The sequence below is a fragment of the Anolis carolinensis genome, chromosome 2 (assembly GCF_035594765.1).
Source record: "Anolis carolinensis isolate JA03-04 chromosome 2, rAnoCar3.1.pri, whole genome shotgun sequence".
Lineage (NCBI taxonomy): Eukaryota > Metazoa > Chordata > Lepidosauria > Squamata > Dactyloidae > Anolis > Anolis carolinensis.
Genome location: NC_085842.1, coordinates 247,530,084 through 247,552,210, shown reverse-complemented (window position 1 = coordinate 247,552,210; position 22,127 = coordinate 247,530,084). Strand labels below are relative to the sequence as shown.

General features: G+C 39.4%; 1 protein-coding gene across 3 annotated transcripts in view; it reads right to left on the bottom strand.

Moving 5' to 3' along the window:
* vps13a (vacuolar protein sorting 13 homolog A) overlaps positions 1 to 21,406 on the bottom strand; it is a 206,501-nt gene extending 185,095 nt beyond the window's left edge. For 2 of the 3 annotated variants that reach the window (XR_010003415.1, XM_062972011.1), the window contains exons 1-5: positions 21,139 to 21,406; positions 9,183 to 9,226; positions 6,058 to 6,100; positions 4,352 to 4,447; positions 1,491 to 1,592 (exon numbers count right to left, since the gene is read on the bottom strand). Coding sequence is in view for 2 of the 3 variants with exons in the window: in XM_062972011.1 (XP_062828081.1) it covers positions 1,491 to 1,592; positions 4,352 to 4,447; positions 6,058 to 6,100; positions 9,183 to 9,226; positions 21,139 to 21,238 (385 nt within the window). In the remaining variant the exon portion in view is untranslated. The remainder of the gene's footprint in view (positions 1 to 1,490; positions 1,593 to 4,351; positions 4,448 to 6,057; positions 6,101 to 9,182; positions 9,227 to 21,138) is intronic. The other variant, XM_016991003.2, reaches the window with a different exon arrangement.
* Between the last annotated feature and the right edge of the window lie 721 nt (positions 21,407 to 22,127).

Genomic DNA, 22,127 nt, shown 5'->3' with positions numbered 1-22,127 from the left:
AGCAGCTTTTGATATTATTTATTTATTTATTTATTTATTTATTTATTTATTTGCAGTATTTATATTCCGCCCTTCTCACCCCGAAGGGGACTTAGGGCGGATCACATTATACACATACAGGGCAAACATTCAATGCCCATAAACACATCGAACCGAGACAGAGACAGACAAACAGACAGACAGACAGACAGACGCAGAGGCAAGTTAACCTTCTCCTGAGGGGATGTTCAATTCTGGCCACAGGGGGGAGCAGCTGCTTCATCATCCACTCTGATGGCACTTCCTCACTTCCTCATTCCAGTTGTAAATTAGTTGAACTTGCCTCCCCACTTTTTATAAGTGGTACCTTATTTCCTACTTGATAGATGCAACTATCTTTCAGGTTGCTAGGTCAGCAATGAGCAGGGGCTATATTTTATTTTTAATTGACGGGTAATCACCCCGCCACGGGCTGGCCTCGAACTCATGACCTCATGGTCAGAGTGATTTATTGCAGCAGCTGCTCAACAGCCTGCACTGTTGCTACCAACCATGGTATCAATCTGGAAGAACTGGAGGGACTGGAAATCGGAAGCACTGAGCTGCAGGGCTTCCAGTCATACCTTTCAGGCAGATTCCAGATGGTGGTACTTAAGGATAGCTTCTTCTCAAAAAAGGAGCTGTTATGTGGTTGGCCCTGGGGATCTTCCACTGAAATACTGTTAAGTTTAAGGAGCTGTTATGTGGTATCCTGCAAGGTGCCATTCTATCCCCAATGCTCTTTAATATTTACATGAAGCCACAGGGAGAGATCATCTGCAGACATGGGGCGGGATGTTATCAGTATACTGATGACACCCAAATATATTATTTCATGCCTCCAAAAACAGCTTCAACTAAGGATAGCGTTCTCCTTTGAATGAATGCCTGGAGGAGGTAATGGGCTGGATTAGGAAAAACAAATTGAAACTGAATCAGTGGTGTTTGCCATCAAGAATTATAATCTGGAGATGGATGTGTGTCAAGCAATTCTGGATGGGGTTACACTCCCCCTGAAAGACTGTGTTCGCAGCATGGAAGTGCTCCTGTATCTGTCTCTCCAAATGTCAGCCCAGGTAGATATGACGATCAGGAGTGCTTACTATCAGCTTCAGCTGATATGGCAGCTGCGCCCCTTCCTAGATCTGGAAGACTTATAGATGACAGTGCACGCACTGGTTATACTGTACTACTTAGGTCCAGGGGCTCTCAAATTGAGAAAGGTAACTATATAATGCAGTCCCAGCCTCCCAATTATCATCATTATACACATCCAATTGTAGTCTGAGGCTACAAACACACTTACTAGAGAGGATGCAATTTTATGAGTGTTTTTTGAGAGGTAAGCCTTATTAAAGGCTTATTCCTCGAAAAAGCACACATAATATTGCACCGTAAATTTAATACATAAAGTGTCTTGGCCATTTCCATACAAAAATTATAAATAAAATAGGTATTTGATTTTTCCTTACCTTGATCAGCAATCTTCTGTTTTGCATCTTCTATTCTTTGCAGTTCCCTCTGTTTTGCTTCAAATAGTTGTTTTTCTTCTTTTTCAGCATCATATTTAATACCTGGCAATATTTATGAATGCATCATATTGTGAACGTACATCATATTGATGAACTGTACTATTAATTTCTTACCTGAGCCAAAGCTCTACCAAACTAAAAATCAACACGATTTAAATCAAATTCACAGTCCAGCTTGATAATGTCTTAATACAATGGATCTATAATGTATACTATTCTATATTTGAGTCTATTACCACAAATTGGAAAAAAAACTGAAAGCCATTCTGTTCATCTTCCTTCAAGGAAAAATAATTCATTTAAAAAAAACAACAACAATTTTCCCATTTATGTTCAAAATTAATTACTGAGGAACATGAAAAGCAACTACTTAGATCAGGGGTCCCCAAACTAAGTCCCGGGGGCCGGATGCGGCTCTCCAAGGTCATTTACCTGGCCACCGCCCTCAGTTTTAGACTTAGGCTTGCTCTAAGTCTGAAATGACTTGAAGGCACATAACAACAACAATCCTACTTAACTTGACTATCTCATTGGGCAGAAGCAGGCCCACACTTCCCATTGAAATCCTGATAGGTTTATATTGGTTAAAATTGTTTTTATTTTTAAATATTGTATTGTTCATTCATTTACTAATATATATTATATATTAAATGTAATATTACTAATAATAATATGGTATAGTGGTATAGTACAATATAGTAATATATAATGCTAATATTGTGCTATGCTAATAATATAATATATTGTATGTACATACAACTTGTAAGCTGCTCTGAGTCCCCTTTGGGGTGAGAGAGAGTGGAGTATAAATTTAGCAAATAAATAAATAAATAAATAAATGATTGTTGTTGGGGGTTTTTTGTACTACAAATAAGACATGTGCAGTGTGCATAGGAATTTGTTCATTTTTTTTCAAATAATAATTCGGCCCCTCAACAATCTGAGGGACCATAAACTGGCCCTCCACTTTAAAAGTTTGAGGACCCCTGACATAGATGACTTTCTTGTAAAAGCAATATGTAAAGAAAGCCGTATCTTCCTAGATTTTGCAGACTTAACTTTCCAGTCTAAAGAACTCAGAAGCAATATATACAACAACATTAATTATACTTGACCACTGTTTTGAAAAAGAGAAAAGAGAAAATCACTGAAGGAAGATGCGAATCAAGGGTATAGCCATAGAGAAAATTCAACAAAAGGCTAATCATGGTATCATAGCCATTATGAGACTGTTGCAGAAGGAGATGATACAAATAAATTTGTAATTTGCAGAACTGGGTTCATCTCTTTGGATTTTTTAAAATTGAATTTATATCCTGCCTTTTTCTCAAAGTAATGGGAAAGTATACATCCCTCTCTTCCTCCTTCTCTGGGAATGTTACTTCCACTAAATGGATTAAGATATGTCAACCATCATATATAAGTTAGTAAAGGAAGAAGAAAATCAATCTGAAAGTTTCCCTTTCTATCTTAGGCAAAATAAAACAGGGCAATAACATCCGTAGACTGCAGAGATTCTAAACCTGTGTAACACTCTTAGTACAGGGACAGAGAGTTCCCAAATCTGAAACGGCTCTTATAATCACATGAGGTGATAACAGCGGAGATCACACAGCAGAACTGGGCAATTGCTGGGGATGGGATCTGCTATTTATTTAACCACAGGCTATATGTAAGCTCTAATCACAACTACTTGAGCCATTACTTGTAACAGACAATTCCAGATGGACGAGCAGATCAGCTCTTTGTCAAACCTCTCTAGAGACAGATGCTTCCTAAGCATATCAGAATGTTCTGAGACCTTTTGCTGTCTGATATGAGAAACCAAGTGGAATATTATCTCATGCCATTTACAAAACCAAACTGAACAGGAAGCTCAATCTTTATTCAACACTGATAATGTAGCAATGTTCACCATACCTCAAGACAATACATAACTTAGAATAATCTTTCTCAAACTCCAGGGGATCCGGTGGAAAAAATTCACCTCTCAAGGAATCTCTGTGTTAAAAGTATTGTACCTACAGCTTCTTCTTTTTTCAGTTACAATCTCTTGCACTACACCTAGTAACCTCACATCAAAACACAGGAAGGGTGACAGGTTGACAACATGGCACAGCCACCTCTTTCAACACATTGCTACTGCTTTCCGCCATATGTACCTTTATTAATGTGATGACTATCCATTATCATCATATATAGATGCAGTTATGACTAAAACAATATCTCGTATAAACAGTGCATATCAAAAATTGCTTGATTTAGAAAACAAAAACAAACCCTACTAGCTATATGTATTTTCAAGGCTCTTGTATTGTATTAGCAGAGTATCAAGATCCATTAAGATTAGCTTTAACTCCTTCCCAATCCCTGAATGAACACAACCTACTGTTCTGCTGCAATCACACATCACAGACCATTTATTGGCTAAGGAGGAGGAGTCCAGGCAGCAGCCAGATGCATTCCTACAGCCAGATGCACAATATAACCATTCAGTCACTTATATCTGTGATGTCCTCTACTTTGTGGATATGGATGCAGGATGCTGCATGGCTACCATCATCACCATCCTACCCTGCCTGGTTAATGGCTGCAGACTGGCCCTGTGGCAGAAGAGCAATAAGCTACATATGTGGAAAATGTTGCAGTGTGAAAGAGACAATAGATTACTCTGTCCACAATGATATAAACAGTGTAATGCTGTGTATGACACAAACAAAATTGCAACCATTCGTTTACACATTTATTTCACAGAATCATATTAAACCATTTCATCCAACTCATTTTCCTGACTGACTTACTTGCTGTAGGCACAATAAGCAAAAAAATTTCATCTAGCACAGCTTCAACAGGCTGTGTGTAAAGATTTGTCCATGGAATCTTCAAATTCAGCTGACCTAAAATAAAGAGAAACATTATATCGATTACTATAAAAATATCTGTAGCAAACCTTTCAGATGGAACTCATCAACAGGAGGGAAAAAATGTTAGTTGAAAAAATAATTTTTCAAAATACTGCATTTGATGACCAAGATTCTATTCAGTTTTTTCAAACTGCCATTGGGATTGGTCAGCATGCACTTCTTGGTGCAATCAGCAGGCACCTGGTTCTTTGGTGGCTAGCTTTAATTAATCGTTGAAACCAAATACTATCGCAAAAATAGCTTGAGAAACTGCTATTAAGAAACTTTACTACAATAAGTGATTTTTATATCTCTTTTCCCATGGAGCCCTGGTACCAAAGCTCTATCAAAGCTAGGCATCTTTCAACACAGTCATTCTCTTTACCAGAGAGCACAGACTGGGTGGCTGCCCTTCCTCTGATGAGGGCGTACAGTAGGTGAACAAGGCCACCCCACCCACCCCTGCTATCCTTACCCATGTAGTATACAAAGCCATGCAACCAGTCTGACCATCTAAAATCCTGGTCTAAAACTACTATGCAATTGTTTATATCATTCAGATTATAAAAGTCTTTCACTATAATCTTGTGGAAATTTATCCAAAGTAAATACTTCCGTGTTCAGTTATACTAAACTGAGGATAAGCAAGTGAAGAATAGCAAATTAAGTTGATCATGTTGGTTCTAGTGATTTATATTTATCTATTTATATACAGTAGAGTCTCACTTATCCAACATAAACGGGCCGGCAGAATGTTGGATAAGCGAATATGTTGGATAATAAGGAGGGATTAAGGAAAATCCTATTACACATCAATTAGGTTATGATTTTACAAATTAAGCACCAAAACATCATGTTGTATAACAAATTTGACAGAAAAAGTAGTTCAATACGCAGTAATATTATGTTGTAATTACTGTATTTACGAATTTAGCACCAAAATATCACGATATATTGAAAACATTGACTACAAAAATGCGTTGGATAATCCAGAATGTTGGATAAGCAAGTGTTGGATAAGTGAGATTCTACTGTATATAAAAATGAAAAAAATGCATGTTCCCATTATTATTAGGTAATGTCTACATTTGTTGAGGAAGGCATATATTTAAATAAAGCATTGTCTTCAGAGTATAAAGGAAGGAATGCTTCTTGAAAAAAATGATATTTATAACCCCTAAAAACTTTGTGCCCTACATTACACAGAATTTTAAAAAAACCTGTTGTTAAATTGGGACTTTTTAAAAAAAATAAATAGCTGAACACATCAAATTACCTCAATTTCCTATTGCATACTAAAAAAATAGGACAGAGCTACAAATAGTGTAGCCATAAGTGTACAAATAACATCATCATAATTAATGTCATGTTAGTCTGTTTAAGCATAAAAATACCTAAATATTGTAGCCCCTATACAGTAATTAGTCTCAAAGGTGTTTCATGATATATTATTGTAACTGTTGTGTTTATACTATGCATTCTGTTAAAACATTGTCAGAATAAACTGGAATAATAAAATTAAAACAAAACAGCAGCAACCCAAATCAAAGAAAGACTAGTTTAAATATAATTATTGTAGCAAAAATCTAAAATTTTTCACTTACCAATATGTCCCGCTTTAACTTTAAACGGTACATCAAATTGATACTATGGAGATAAAACAATTTTCCAAGTTATTTCCGAAACTACTGTATATAGTAATATCTAGAAGTTTTAGCTTTAAAATCAATCCAAAAAATCTGGGTCAATTTATGTGTGAATCAATTTAAGCAATGTAACTTAACTTTTCTCAAAAAAGGAACCCAAGTAGAGTGGTGAAAGGTAAAAGCTTAATCCATCCTGAGATAACCTTTAAAAAAGCAACCTCCTCTACTCTACTGATATGTTGTTTCTAGCCTTTTTGAATGCCTGGATTGGAAAGGGCTGACCTCAACAGCAGCTCTTTGGTACTTCTTTTCAAATTAGCACCAAGCGATAGAGGCAGTTCTTCTTTTAGGTTTAAGATATAGTAAGCTCTCACCTTCCCCCTTTCTGCTCAGAGAAAGGGATGGGTCCTTTTTTAATGTAAGAGTTAATACTGCACATTAACTTTTATCAAAAAAGGAACCATTCCCTTCTCTGAATAAAGTAATGAAAGTAGGAAAATGGCAACCATGGTCAGTGGCAACTGGCCCTATGAGACAGATTACACTTTCCAGAGTGACCCTTGAGTTATCAAAGGATCATATCAAAATGTATAATTTTGGACCTCAAACCTGCCTTCAACATACATGAGATCAACTTATAAATGAGTATATGTGGTAGTAGTATATGTTAACAGCATACAGTGACATGTAGGCAGGCTGAAGAAATAATCCACAGGAGAGTTATTCCCTTTTGTCAACATATCAAGGCAAGAACCCCAAAATTCCAAGGCTGTCAGATCCATTTTTCTCTCTGCATGGGCTCATGTTTGATGGGCAGGAGACCACTATTTAGAAAACGGGTTAACCCACACAATGCGCCCAATTCATATGCAATGACAAATCTTACCCTGATGTTTTGCTTGTTTACAATATTTGTATCCTCTGTTCTTTGTTTTTATTTTATATACATACTTACATACATTTATTCATCCACCTTGGTTTTTTGTTTATGCCATTAAGATGTTTAAGTTTGTAAGACATTCTAATCTGGTCTTTAAAAGCAAGTCTTTTTCAAACCTAGCAGTTTAAACAGATATTGATGTTGCAGCTTATGAGCCACACACATCTCTTTGACATACAACATATGGCTAGAGAAAATAAACTGTTTGAGTTCTTTTTTAATTCCAGTTCATGTAAAAGGTTTTTTTGTCTTGCTTTATAAGTATAAACAAAGTCCACTGGATTAAAATATAAGTTCAATGTTCAGTGTGAGTAAATCTATTTAAAATTAAAATTCTAATTTCAGTGCTAGATTTGAGTTGAAATGAAACAAATTTTCGATTGGCAAGGAGTACATCAGAATTGTGTGGAAAATCAGTTAATTGTACAAGCTAGTACAGACAATGTTTTAGTGAATGTTGTTTGCAATCACATGATTGTGGCATGTCATTGTTGCTGGCAATGAAATTAGTGGGGTGTTTGTATAATTCTTAGTGCTGTAAAGTTTGGTTGCACTGGACATACTGTAGTTAATTGTTTCTTTTCACTCATTTTGAGAAGTGTCTGTAATATTGTAAGATGATATCTGATTAAAACAATTAATTGTATTGGTATGCATACTTGATATTTACTACAACAAATATCATTACAATGTCCGCTTTTACACCTTTTATTTTTATTTTGGCAATCTCATTTAATGTTAATGATATGCAAATTTGCATATGTTTCTGTAGTTTGTCACTGTATTAAACATGTTCAATATGGTTAAACACTAATCAATCAGGATTTTGAAAACATTTGTATATATAGTTGTACCTTGAGATCATTGAAATTAACAATTAACAGTTTTAAAACCACATACATCCATAAATATTATTACAGACATGTATGTCTTAATATTTATTGTAACATTTTAATAACAAAATGTGCATGTAATAATAACAATGTGTGTGTGATATTTGTCTATGTCTTATAGTTCTCAAACATCTGAGCTTTCTCCTATAAGCTTTCTGTTAAGCAAGGGCCCATCTACACAAGCTAAATGAGCTGGATTGGGGGTGAATGAACTCTGTGGCATCCACATAATACAAAGAGTGCATCCATCCTAACACCTGCCAAGCCTATTTAACATGGTCTTGTCTCGTGTCTTAAAATCATCCACACTTTGTGGCATTGTGAACAGTTGGGTCAGTTCATATTCAGAACTAGTGACAGTTGCTCACACAGCCATCCTGTGTTCCCCAGGCTCAGGAGGCCTCTTGTTCTCAGCTTAGTTACGACCACTAGGGGTGAAATGGCCAGCATTCATCTTTCATCACATCTATGATCTACTGGGAAGGGCCTTCTCTCTGTCCCACCACCCGCTCAAGCACGCTTGGTGGAACACAGGAGAGGAGCTTTTCAGTGGCTGTTCCCAGACTGTGGGACCAGGATGGCCTCATTCCTGCAGGCACGTCAAAGCCTTCTTCTGCTAGCAGGCATTTGGGGAAGGATAAGAGCCAGGCCTTGAATCCCCACAAGGAGGAAGGCGGGGGAAAAAGGGGGGAAAGAAGGGAAGGATTCCTTCTTTTCCACTTCCTCGAGTAGTCCGGTGTTACCCTAGCACTCCGATCAGCATTAGTAGATGCAGTGAGTGACAACCATCAGCGATTTGTGCTGGCAGTCACTACTAAGCTAAGGACAAGAGGGATATGGTAAGGGTAACAGTTCAACAGTACTGAACCCAGTTTGGTGCTACTATGTCATCCAGACTCCAGCAGCGAGCAGATTGGTTCACTGCTGCACAATGCGGATACCTGCTAGCAGTCTGCTGATCGTGCAGACTGCTGCAGCACTGATCAAGAGTATTTCACTGCAGATCAGCTGTGCCGTATGTGGCATGTGCAGATGGGCACCTAGTTTGGCCACCTCTGGCTAAAATGTTCCTTTCTAAAGTGGTAGGACAACAAGGCAGAAAAAAAATAAGGATAACCAAGCTTCAAAGATTTTCAGCAGAAGGCAATAATTACTTGCTCAATAACAAATTATGTAAATTATGTTCGTTCTTTTCCTAAAAAGTCAAGTATCACAACAGTATCTTATATTGTTGCTTGCTTTTAACTTACCAGTGCATTTTCTTTTATTTCAAGATGTGTAAATGCTACAGCTCCTGTTGTGGGAAAAATGTAATTAGATTACAATGTCTTTAATTTGTAAAGGTATTTAACAGCAGAACATAGTCTTCTATGAAAACGTATCTGGGGTAAAAGGTTTTCTTATCACCCAGTTTGGTCCTACAGAATTTTGGAAAATGTGGTTTAGGCAGAGCTTTTGGAAATCCCACCCAGAGAGATCCTCAGCTTCCCTAAACTACATTTCCCGGAATTCTGCAGGAACAAAGTGGATGATAGGGAAATATGGACCTACGCTTTAGAACTCTAATGTGATATCATCACTTGTCAGCTGAAGTAGTTCTTGCAGATCCTAGACTTGGTCACTTCGACTAGGAGCCTTTAACAGCCCCACTAAACTACAAACCCCAGAATTCTGCAGGAGGCAGAAACTGGATTTTAAGTGGATTTTTTCTCTAGTTTGATGAAGTAGTATGATTGAATTTGGCTCAGGCCAAAAGAATTAGAACAGCAATTCTGTGGTTTGGTCCCCCTAAAAATTGGGCCAGGCTCCTTGATCTGGAGACTTTAGAAATTCTGGTCAGAAATATTGGCCACCCCATCCAAAGGAAACAGAGCATTCCAGTCCCCTATTAAGAAGATCAAAGGGAAAGGTGGAAGGATCCTCTACTGCCGATCAGCCCGACTCCTTTTCCACTGATAACTCCAGAAAACTCTCTGGTCCCAGAATCCACTGGGACAAACTCTGGCTGCATCTCAGGCTCTGGCTGCATCTCAGGCCCAAACCCAGAGTCCTCTGGCAAGGCAGGTGCAGGGACAATCACTGGTTGGGGTCAATCTCAGGCTGGGCTACAACAATATGGCAGGTAGAAAAGATAATAATATCCTGAGTCTTAATGAACTAACTACATGGACACCCACAAAAATACTAACTTTTGGCACTAATACACAATTTACATGCATGTGAGTGAGAGGACAAGTTTAACAACAAAACACAGCTCTAAAGACTTTTGAAAAACAGCCATAAGCTAATCCATACATGTGCATCACACAAACCAGGAAGAAACACTTCATTTTGGTAAATATAAAATGTTCTACTTTCATGGAGAAACAGATTTTTTCAAATGAATATGTTTATATAGCATACTAATAAATACCTTCATAGAAATCTTTAAAAACACTCATTTACTGATCTCTAAATTTCACGTTGTCAGAAAGCTGGCAATCCAGGTGTCCCCCAGGCGTCCTTGCAGACGGCCAATTCTCTCACACCACAAGTGACTTGCAGTTTCTCAAGTCACTCCTGGCACACACAAAAAAACCAAATTCCCTAATTTAATTACATGTTAAACAAGTTCTGAAATGGACACAGGAACATGTGTAACTTTCCAGCCAATACCCAATATTGTCCTCCCATATCACCCACAAACATAAAAAGTATTTACCACTATAACATTCACAAAATTAAAGTCTAAACTTCTGATTCCATGCTTTCAGTTTTGCCAAATAGCTACAGCTGTTCATTACTTGTTTATAATATTCTATATTTTTTTGGTAGGAGAGACTTGATAGTCTAAAATGCCTTACTTCCGTTTTATATTATTAGATCAGAGAACTGTTCAAGAATTCTAGGAATGCATCGATACAAGTAGATAGAATTCAAAAATGTTTTATCAAACAATAAATGTTCCCAGCTTTAGTTTCTCAATTTTTTTCAAGTACGTTGACATTAGATTTGTCACATTATTTATCTATAGGTCTTAAATGTAAGATTGTTGTTTTAATACTACTGGTTTTATTTTGTATTGTACTGTATGTTTATTTTATGTGTTGTTTTAGGCACTTTGTGCCATATGAAAGCCGCCCTGAGTCCCTTAGGGGAGATGGAGGAGGAGTACAAAAATAAAGTTATTACTAAGATGTGTATAAATACAAAAAATAAACAACATGTACTACTCTACTACATTTTTAAAGAATAATTGGTAAAGCCCTGTGGACTATGAAAATATCTAAGATGACAGATCTTGAAAATGCCACTACTTTGTAATTTGATGCTAACGTCATCACCAATGTGATGCCACTGTTGATATCATGTAAGTACAGCGAAACTAGATTAAAGGGAAACTGTACTGCAGGCAGGCAGAATTACCATATATACTTGAAGATAAGACGAGTTTTTAAATCTCTTTTTGGGGGCTGAAAAAGCCTTCCCCAGCTTATAATCAGGTCAAGGTCAAGCCAGCAGCGGAGCCTGGAGGCCACAGTATGTTTTCTTTTCCAAAACCCTTCGCTTCTCCTCCCAGACTGGAGTTATCTTATTTTTTAAGAGAGAGAGGGACAAGGAGGGAATGTTTTTAAAAGCGAATGGAGAGTGAGTGACAGAACCTCTTGCAAGCCAGGAAAAAGAAAACGATTGCATGGTGGAAGGGTAAGAAAAAGAGAGACTCTTGAAAATTTTCAGGATTTATTATTATTATTATTATTATTATTATTATTATTATTATTACTATTATTGTAAGAACGTTTGAGTCAAAAAGGAGGGAAAGGAGAGCAACAGAAGGTGTGTATTTCTTTTTATTCCTAAGGAAACAAAAATGGAGTGCATTTTTTTGGGAGAGGGAGGGAAGTTTTTAAAAAGCCTTTTCTGGCTACTTTTAGAGTTTGAAAGAGGGAGAAATAAAAGAGGTGGGAAAGGGGAGGAGAAAAGAGGCCAAAGTTGTTTTTAGGAGGGCTTTGCTTGCATTTCTTCCTTGGGCAAATGCATGCCCCAAAGCTTGTAAATAGATTTCCCCCTACAAATACATTAATTTAATATATGAATTTTCCCCTCATATGTTTGCAAGTCTTTGCAAATCCTATATACATATAGATATCTAGAGATTTCCATGTACCTGTATATCTGTACCTATATGTATACATTAATTTTATATATGAATTTCCCCTCACATGTTTGCAAGTCTCTGCAAGTCCTATAAAGATATAATTTTCTATATATAGAGCAATGTCTAGATAGATAGATATTAATATAGATATAGGCCTTTTAAATATGCACACACACACACACACACACACACAGGTGTCTAGATAGATGTAAACATAGATAAATGGGACTTGCAAATATTGCAGGAGGGAAATGTGCATATATAGAGAGAGGATTTGCAAACTTTTCAGGGGGGAAATGCAAATGTGAAATTAGTATATATAATTATAGAGCTATATCTAGCCCTGCATTGTTTATATAGGCATTGAATGTTTGCCTGTTATTATGTTGGAAGCCGGCCTGAGTCCCCATGGGGAGATAGATAGAGCAGGATACAAAGGAAGTTGTTGTTGTTATTGTTGATGATGATGACAATGATGATGATTATTATAAAGTTATTGTTGATACCATATTGTTTTGTTGACCCTACTTATGCACTTACAGAGTTAGCTTACTGTCTTTCTTTGAAATACGGTAAACATTCAAAAAAAACATTTACCCCACTTATGCCTCAATTAATGTAATTTTATTGGTATCTATTTTTATTTTGAAATTTACCAGAAATTTCCCACCCTCGGCTTATACTCGAGTCAATAAGTTTTCCCAGTTTTGTGGTAAAATTAGGTGCCTTGGCTTATATTCGGGTCGGCTTATACTCGAGTATATACGGTAACTTCTCTCTCTCCACCTTATCCATGAAATTTCTACAAGTTATTTAATCCAACACCACACAGTTGGTACCTAGAATGACAAAAAATATTTCACTCCTTCCCACTCTAACGGATCTATCCACCACCTGAACATTTGCTACAGGAGGGTTTTCCAGTACAGTAGGTTTGGATCATTGATGTTGCCATCCCAGGTGACAGTCGTATTGATGAAAAACAACAGGAAAAACTCAGCCACTATCAGGACCTCAAGATTGAACTTCAAAGACTCTGGCAGAAACCAGTGCAGGTGGTCCCGGTAGTGATGGGCACACTGGGTGCCGTGCCAAAAGATCTTAGCCGGCATTTGGAAACAATAGACATTGACAAAATTACGATCTGTCAACTGCAAAAGGCCACCCTACTGGGATCTGCGCGCATCATCTGAAAATACCTCACACAGTCCTAGACACTTGGGAAGTGTTCGACTTGTGATTTTGTGATATGAAATCCAGCATGTCTATCTTGTTTGCTGTGTCATACAATAAAATTATTATTATTATTATTATTATTATTATTATTATTATTATTATTATTATTATTATTATTATTATTTATATCCCACTTTTCTCCCTAACGGGACCCAAAACGACTTTAAGTATGTTCAGTGGAGTTTCATCTGATATGCAAGTGATATCATTTAGGTTGGGGTGCTGATATTTAAAGTTTCTCCCTGAGGAGTATTTTTTTTATTTTTACATGTTTAAATGTCCTATTTTATACCAGTCTTTTGACACGAAATAAATAAATAAATAACCAGTCTAGTCTCTAAAATTTGCTATTAACTTGGCTGTTTGTAAACCTATTTAAGTAAGCATGGAAAACTCAAGAGAAAAAAGTGATGCAATATAATGTCAAAAGGAAAAACCTGTTTGTCTACTTCCTGAAGAAGACAACTTTACTCACAATATGTACACATTACAAATCTGCAGCACACACCCATTAAAACTACCATATTGAAGCAACCATGTATCTATCTTTAAAACACATAAACCATATATGGATACAACAGAAGAGCATAATTTTTTGAATCTCTTTCTTATTAATGGCAAAGTATACGCAAACAGTAGTAAATTAACAAACCATATATCTTTTTGATGGTTATCATTTCATCTGAATGTAACAGTCAGGCCTAACAGGGAAAGTATGCTGCTGGATGCAATATATCACAACTGACAACTTGCAGACAATTTTTTTTGTGATTTTTTGAGATGTTCCTGCTTGCAGCAGGCCTGAATAAAGTAGAATACATTAGAATGCTGCCTCATCCCCATACAAATATGCTTAGTGGGTACATGTATTAAAGAGTGATGCATACCGTATATATAGCATAACCTTTAGCTTACTAATGGGTCCATTTACCTTCCACAAACTAAAGTGCAGGTCAGAATTGCAAGCTTTTCTCCTTTTCATCTTACTTGAGATAAAGAGAAAAGTTGAGTAAAGCAGTTGGCAGACTGAAAACGCATACCACATGGTTGTGGCATAAAGATATCTGCCTTTTCTAGTGCATTTGCATTGTATTTTTAAATTGTGAGAATTTTAATAGATTGGTTTATTTAATTTTCTTAGCTTCTGCACCACATATAATTTTAACTAATAATTTTCTGCTTCAATCTACACTGGTATAAGAGGAAGGTTGTTGCTATTTGCCATCAAGTTGGCCTCAACTGATGGCCACCCTGTGAATAAAAAACCTCCAATGTGTTGTCGAAGGGTTGCTGCATGCTTTCCGGGCTGTATGGCCATGTTCCTGAAGTATTCTCTCCTGTTCCTGAAGTATTCGCCCACATCTATGGCAGGCATTCTCAGAGGTTCTGAGGTATGAAGAAACTAAGCAAGGAAGGTTGTTGTATGTCTTTCGGGCTGTGTGGCCATGTTCCAGAAGCATTCTCTCCTGACGTTTCGCCCACATCTATGGCAGGCATCCTCAGAGGTTGTGAGGTATGGATGCCTGCCATAGATGTGGGCGAAACGTCAGGAGAGAATGCTTCTGGAACATGGCCACACAGCCCGAAAGACATACAACAACCCTGTGATTCTGGCCATGAAAGCCTTCGATAAGCAAGGAAGGTTTATATATACAGTATCTGTGGAAAGTCCATGGTGAGAGAAGAACTCTTGTCAGTTGGAGGCCAGTGTAAATGTTGTAATTAATCATCTAAATTAGCATTGAATAGGTTCATCTCCTGGCTTCTTCCTCCCTGGGGGCATCCTTTGTTCAGTCATTAGCTGCCCTTGGTTGATTCATGTCTGGAACTCCTCTGTTTTCAGAGTGTTGCTTCTTATTTACTGCTCTGCTTTTTGAGTTTTTTTAATACTGGTAGCCAGATTTTGTTCATTTTCATGGTTTCCTCCTTTCTGTTGAAGTTGTCCACATGCTTGTGGATTTCAGTGGCTTCTTTGTGTAGTCTGACATGATAGTTGTGGTGGTCCAGCATTTCTGTGTTCTCAGATAATATACTGTGTCTAGGTTGGTTCATCAAGTGCTCTGCTATGGCTGATTTTTCTGGTTGAGTTTGTCTGCAGTGCCTCTCATGTTCTTTGACTCGTGTTTGGGAGCTGCATTTGGTGGTCCCTATGTAGACTTGTCCACAGCTGCATGGTATACGGTAGACTCCTGCAGAGGTGAGAGGATCCCTCTTGTCCTTTGCTGACCGTAGCATTTGTTGAATTTTCTTTGTGGGTCTGTAGATAGTTTGTAGGTTGTGTTTCTTCATCAGTTTGCCTATGCGGTCAGTGGTTCCCTTGATGCATGGTAAGAACACCTTTCCTCTGGGTGGATCTTTACTCTCATGGTTTGTTTTTGGCCTGACAGCTCTTCTGATGTCCATGGTGGAGTATCCATTTGCCTGTAGAGCCCAGTTTAGATGCTAAAGTTCACCTTGGAGGAGGTGAGGTTCACAGATTCTTTGTGCACGGTCTGCCAGGGCTTTGATTGTGCTTCTTTTTTCACTTGGGTGATCGAAGGTTTTCATAGCTGGGATCACAGGGTTGTATGTTTTCCAGGCTGTACCTCACAACCTCTGAGGATGCCTGCCATAGATGTGGGCAAAACATCAGGAGAGAATAGTTCTGGAACATGGCCATACAGCCTGGAAAACATACAACAACCTCCAATGTCTTTGGTCACCAACTGCCCAACTCAAGTCTTGTGAAATCAGGATAGTTGCTTTCTTAAATCTATCTCACTTTTTACCTACTGCCTTCCAGTTTACCCAGCATTATCCTCTTTTCCAATGAGTCACATTGCCTCATGGTATATCCAAAATACAATAGCCTTTATTTGGTCATTGGGAAAATCTATACTCAATCAGCAAATTCAACCAGAAATAGATCTCTATGAGCTCAATTGTTTGACTTGACCGTGCTACTTGGCCAATCTATGCTGCAGAGACATGGACAGTGACTAAAGCTCTCTCGGAACAACTACGAGTAGTGCATGCCTCCCTTGAAAAATGGCTTGTTGGGATGTCTCTCCGAACGCAGAGAGAAGGCAGACTGCATAAGGATGTTTGAAAAATATCAAAACTGAAAGATCCTCTACACCACATTGCCCAACTCAGCTTTGCAGGCCATGTGATGTGCAAAATAGGTGGGCACTGGAGCAATGCCATGGTGACATGGTACCCATGGGGATGTTCAAGACCTCTTGGTCATCCTTCCACCTCATGGTCTGATTAATTCCATATGGCATATAATAATAATAATAATAATAATAATAATAATAATAATAATAATAACAACACATTTATTTATATCCCGCCTCCATCTCCCCCGAAGGGGCGGCTCACAGAAATATCAAATAAAAACAGTAACAGTATACAATACATCAATCGACAAAAACATGCACCAATTATAAAACCTATGATATAAAAACGTGCATTAATAAAAGATAGAATTAACCAGCGAGGCTACAGTAATAGATAAGCTAAAGTGCGCATTATGAGTTGTAAATTCAAGATAACAAATAACGTGCAGCAAATTCGTTTGAAGTCAGTTTGGGATGGGAGAAGCCCAGAGCTAATGTCAAGTTGACCAGGAGAAGTATGACCAGTGCAAAAAGGTCAAGGAACAAATTATTATGGGGATGGACAGTCTTTAACCAAAGGCCTGTGTAAAGAGCCAGGTTTTTAGGCTCTTCTGAAACGCCATCAGGTTGGGGGGTTTGCCTGATCTCCCTGGGGAGCGAGTTCCAGAGTTGGGGGGCCACTACGAAGAAGGCCCTCTCCCTCGTCCCCACCAACCGCGCTCCCCCGACGAGCGAAGAGATCGTGCAGGTTCATAGGGGGAGAGGCGATTACAAAGGTAGGAGGGTCCTAAACCGTAATGTGAGAGATGTGAGAGACAAACATGGCTGTACAATGGTACATGAGTCAATTTGTGCTCGAAACAAATATGACTCCAAGAATTCCGTTTTAACAGAATAATCAAAATTGTAATTGATGGCCAATTAGATACATATAGAGTTCTTTACATTCCAATTTTGCTAAAACTAAGCAGATATGGGAGTTCCTATATCACATGTGTCAAACTTAAGACCGAACACGGCCTTCCATGTCATTTTATGTGGCCTTCCAGAGGCTGGACAACTCCTATATTCCTCATTATTAAACATAATGACTAGAGCTGATGGGAGCTGTGATACAGGTACATCTGGAAGGCTGCAGCTTGTTCAGTTCAGCCTGGAGAGCGAGGTTTGAATCTAGATACAAGGCTTGTGGATATGTCTGACTTTAAAACATCCTTTAACATTTCTTCAACTTTGGAGCCACAAGTGCTCTTGAGTTGCAGTGCCCATATTCCCCAGTCCACATGGCAGATAACAAAAAGAGATTAGTCTCATTATTCCATAACATCTGGGGACCCAAGCTGTTCTCCCTCAAATGTTTTGGACTTCTGCTCCCACAATTCTGTTTCTGCGCCCAATTTAAGGTGCTGGTATTAACCTATAAAGCCCTTCACAGCTTCGGTCCAGGCTACTTGAGACACCGTGTCCTACCATAAAGACCAGGCAGACCTCTAAGGTCTAAACAAGGACTGTCATCTCCACGGAGCGCAGGGACAATCTACAGTTAAAAATCACCAAAGGCACTTTTTCGGAAAGTTTTGGAATGCGCTGCCCGAAGAAATCAGATCAGCTCCCACCCTCATGTCATTTAGAAAAGGATTGAAGACCTTCTTGTTTGAAACAGCTTTTAATTGAATCTTGACCTAGGCCTAGCACTTTATTGTCATATGGGAATCTCCCTTTAAGAAGACAGGACGGTATATAAATAAAGTATTATTATTATTATTATTCTACTATTATTATTTTAGACGGATTTTAATTTAATTTGTCTATAAGATGCATGATGCCATGGAGCATTTATGTAACTCTTTGTGTTGTTTTAATCAATGGTTATATTTTAAAGTTGTGAGCCACTGGGAGAAAGGCGGCATAGAAATTCCCAAAATAAATAATAAATAAATTCCTAACAGCTGGAAAGCTGGCTGGGATTTCTGGGAGCTGAAGTCCAAAACACCTAGAGGAGCACCATTTGAGAAACACTGGGGTAAAAAATGACCAACACCAACCCCTATGCTGCCCTGAGTTCCCTTCGGGGAGATAGGTGCAGGATATAAATAAAGTTTTAATATATTGTTGTTGTTGTTATGCAAAACAATTATAGTTGGTGGACAGCTGTGAGTTTTCCGGGCTGTATGGCCATGTTCCAGAAGCATTCTCTCCTAATGTTTCGTCCACATCTATGGCAACATCCTCAGAGGTTGTCTGTTGGAAACTAGGCAACTGAGGTCTATAAATCTGTGCAATGTCCAGGGTGGGAGAAAGAACTCTTGTCTGTTTGAGACAAGTGTGAATGTATTGGGATGATGGATTATGACCTGTTAGGATCATAATTTATTGGACTATTGGATTATGACCTGTTAGGATCATAACCTATTGGGTAGCAGAGTTTCAGGACTACTCTTTTAGTTTATTGGGTAAAGGAGGATCACTGGGAGTGTAAATATTTTATTTCAGTTCAATGCTCTCAGCAGACAAAGATACAAGTAGACTTCTTTTAAAGTAACATGTTTGTTTTACTTACAACTTCATGTATTTAAATATACAGGTACATTTTTGTCAGGTTAAAATTTAAAAGATTTCAGTTTGTATCTTTAACTTATAGTCTTTAACAGACTCTTCAAAAAACTATATTGCTCTGTACAGTTCTCTTTCATAAGAGCCTACTTTCAAAGAATTCAAGCATCAACAGTTTTCTAACTTCCTACACTGACATCTGACTGAAAAACAGACTTCTGTACACAAGCTGACTCAAGGCTCAACTGTCATTTCTAACTATCAGCCTTTAAAAATGCATTCTAAAAAGTCACACAACCAGCAGCCCCTCTCACTGCTTCAAGTACATAGAGCCAAGGAAACTACAAACCAAAGAAGACATATACTTCAGGAAATAAAATGACACATTATAAAACAGACAAACATCAAATACAGGAGGCTTGAGAAGGTTGTCATCTGCAACAGAATGTTGCAATTGGCCACATTAATTAGCACTGAATAGCCTTGCAGCTTCAAAGCCTGGGTGCTTCCTGCCTCCTTTGTTGGGAGGCGTTGGCTGGCCCTGATTGTTTCTTGTCTGAAATTCCTGTTTTTTGAGAGTTGCTCTTTATTTACTGCCCTGATTCTATAGTATTTTAATACTGGTAGCCAGATTTTTACTGGTAGCAACCATAAGGCTGAGGTGCCCCTCCATGCAAATGCATTTAATAATAATAATAATAATAATAATTTTTAAAAAACTTTATTTATATCCCACCACCATCTCCCCGTGGGGACTCAGGGCAGCTTACATGGGACAGGGGCCCAAACAACATAGGACAAAACATAGGCAACATAATACAAATCACACAGGTCTATATAAAGCAGGAATAGGCAAACTTGGGCCGTCCGTCCGGGTGTTTTGGTCTTTCACTCCCACAATTCCCAACAGCCGATAGGCTGTTAGGAATTGTGGGAATGGAAGTTCAAAACACCCGGACGGCCCAAGTTTGCCCATGTCTGATATAAAGCAATTACTGGTGAGTTTTATGCATGCCACCTTGAGGTTTACAGAAGCCAAACCAACTGAATCATAGAGTTGGAAGAGACCACATGAGCCATCCAGTCCAGCCCCTTGAAGCAGGAAAATTGCATTCAAAGCACCCCCAACAGATGGCCATCCAGCCTCTGATTAAAAAACTCCAAAGAAGGAGCCTCCACCACATTCCAGGGCAGAGAGTTCCACGGCTGAACGGAACAGTTAGGAAGTTCTTCCTAATGTTCCGGTGGAATCTCCTTTTCTGAAGTTTGATGCCACTGTTCTGCATCCTAGTCTCCAGGGCAGCAAAAAACAAGCTTGCTCCCTCCTCCCTATGACTTCCCCTCACATATTTATACATGGCCACGTCTCCTCTCAGCCTTTTCTTCTGCAGGCTAAACATGCCCAGCTCTTTAAGCCGCTCCTCATAGGGCTTGTTCTCCAGACCCTTGATCATTTTAGTCGCCCTCTTCTGGACACCTTCCAGCTTGTCAACATCTCCCTTCAACTGTGGTGCCCAGAATTGGACACAGTATTCCAGGTGTGGTCTGACCAGGGCAGAATAGAGGTCTAGACTACACCCTTATTTACATAGGACAAAATCCTATTGGCTTTTTTTGCTTCCACGTCACATTGTTGGCTCATGTTTAACTTGTTGTCCACAAGGACTCCAAGATCTTTTTCACAGGTACTGCTGTCGAGTCAGGATTCCTCATTCTGTACCTTTGCATTTCATTTTTTTTCCTGCCTAAGTGGAGTATCTTGCATTTGTCCCTGTTGGAACTTCATTTTGTTAGCTTTGGCCCATCTTTCTATATATCTGTGGAAGGACCAGGGTGAAGAAACAAGCCAAGGAGAAATAATTTAAAAAAAAAGGCTTAACAAGCTAAACAAGTGCTGGGAGGAGGAGGAGCTTTTTCGTGTTATTATTCCTGGCCACTGTCACGGAAAAGGCTTCGCCTCCGCCATGTAATTTCCAAAAGGGGTCAGCCAGAGAGACAAGCCAGGGAGGGGGCGGGGCCAGGCATGCAAATCGCCGCCCACGTGACCGACAGGGCCTTGCGACGTACAAGAGGAACTGACAGGGAGGAAAGGGGACGCATTCCTTCACGTTCCTTTCGGGAGGAGGACGCCTCTGGTCAATTGGCAATATGTTTCCTTGCCCCTCAGTCCATACCTACCTCCCCAGATGCCGAGCTTGAGCTGGGAGCTGTCCAGGTTCACCACATAGTCGCCCAGGAAGCGGTTCAGGACGTCCACCACCACCGACTCGAACACCATCCTCGGGGCGCGGGCTCAGGCTCGAGCCCGGCCTTTCCGCGAGCCCTCTGAGGCCGAGAAATGGGCTCAGGCCACGGACGGAGCAGAAGGCGACAGCGACTCCCCGCTCTGCTGTGCCGCGCCTGGCTCGGGGCGTGTGGTGCTTTGCCTTCTGCGCATGCGCACAAGGCGGCGCTGGGGTTCTACCTTCCTTGCCGAGCTTTCGGGGCTGGCAGCGTGCGACACTTGCTCTCTCTCGCGCTCGCTCGCTCTAGGAACGCTGCCGCTTCACTCCTTCCCCCCCCCCCCCCCATTCGAAATGTACGCGAGACGCCACATTTCTAGCGAATCTATCTATCTATCTATCTATCTATCTATCTATCTATCTATCTATCTATCTATCTATATATATATATATATATATATATCTCTCTCTGAGGCGTCTCGCGCGCATTTCGAGAGGGGAGGGGTGAAGGGAAAGGGAGGAGAACGTCGCGCGAGGCTGGGAATGTCAGTTCAACCGTCTCTCCTGCCAATAGCGAAAGGCATACGACCCTAAACTCCCATGCTCGTTGTTTCACTTTCGTGTCTTCCTTAAGGCAAAATTCACCACAGTGCTTTAACCCTGAGGGAAATAAAACGTCTCTTGGTCACTCTGTAGGCCTTGAAATTCGTGTGTTTTCTGTCACTCCTGTGCCATACTTTGACAGGCGGCTCAAAGGCACGCACACGAAGCACACACATCTACACCAGGCATGGGCAAACTTGGGCCCTGCCTTCAGGTGTTTCGGACTTCGACTCCCACCATTCCTCACAGCCTCAGGCCCTTTCTTTTCCCCCCTCAGCCACTTAAGGAAAAGGAAAGGAGCTGAGGCTGTTGGGAATGGTGGGAGTTGAAGTCCGAAACACC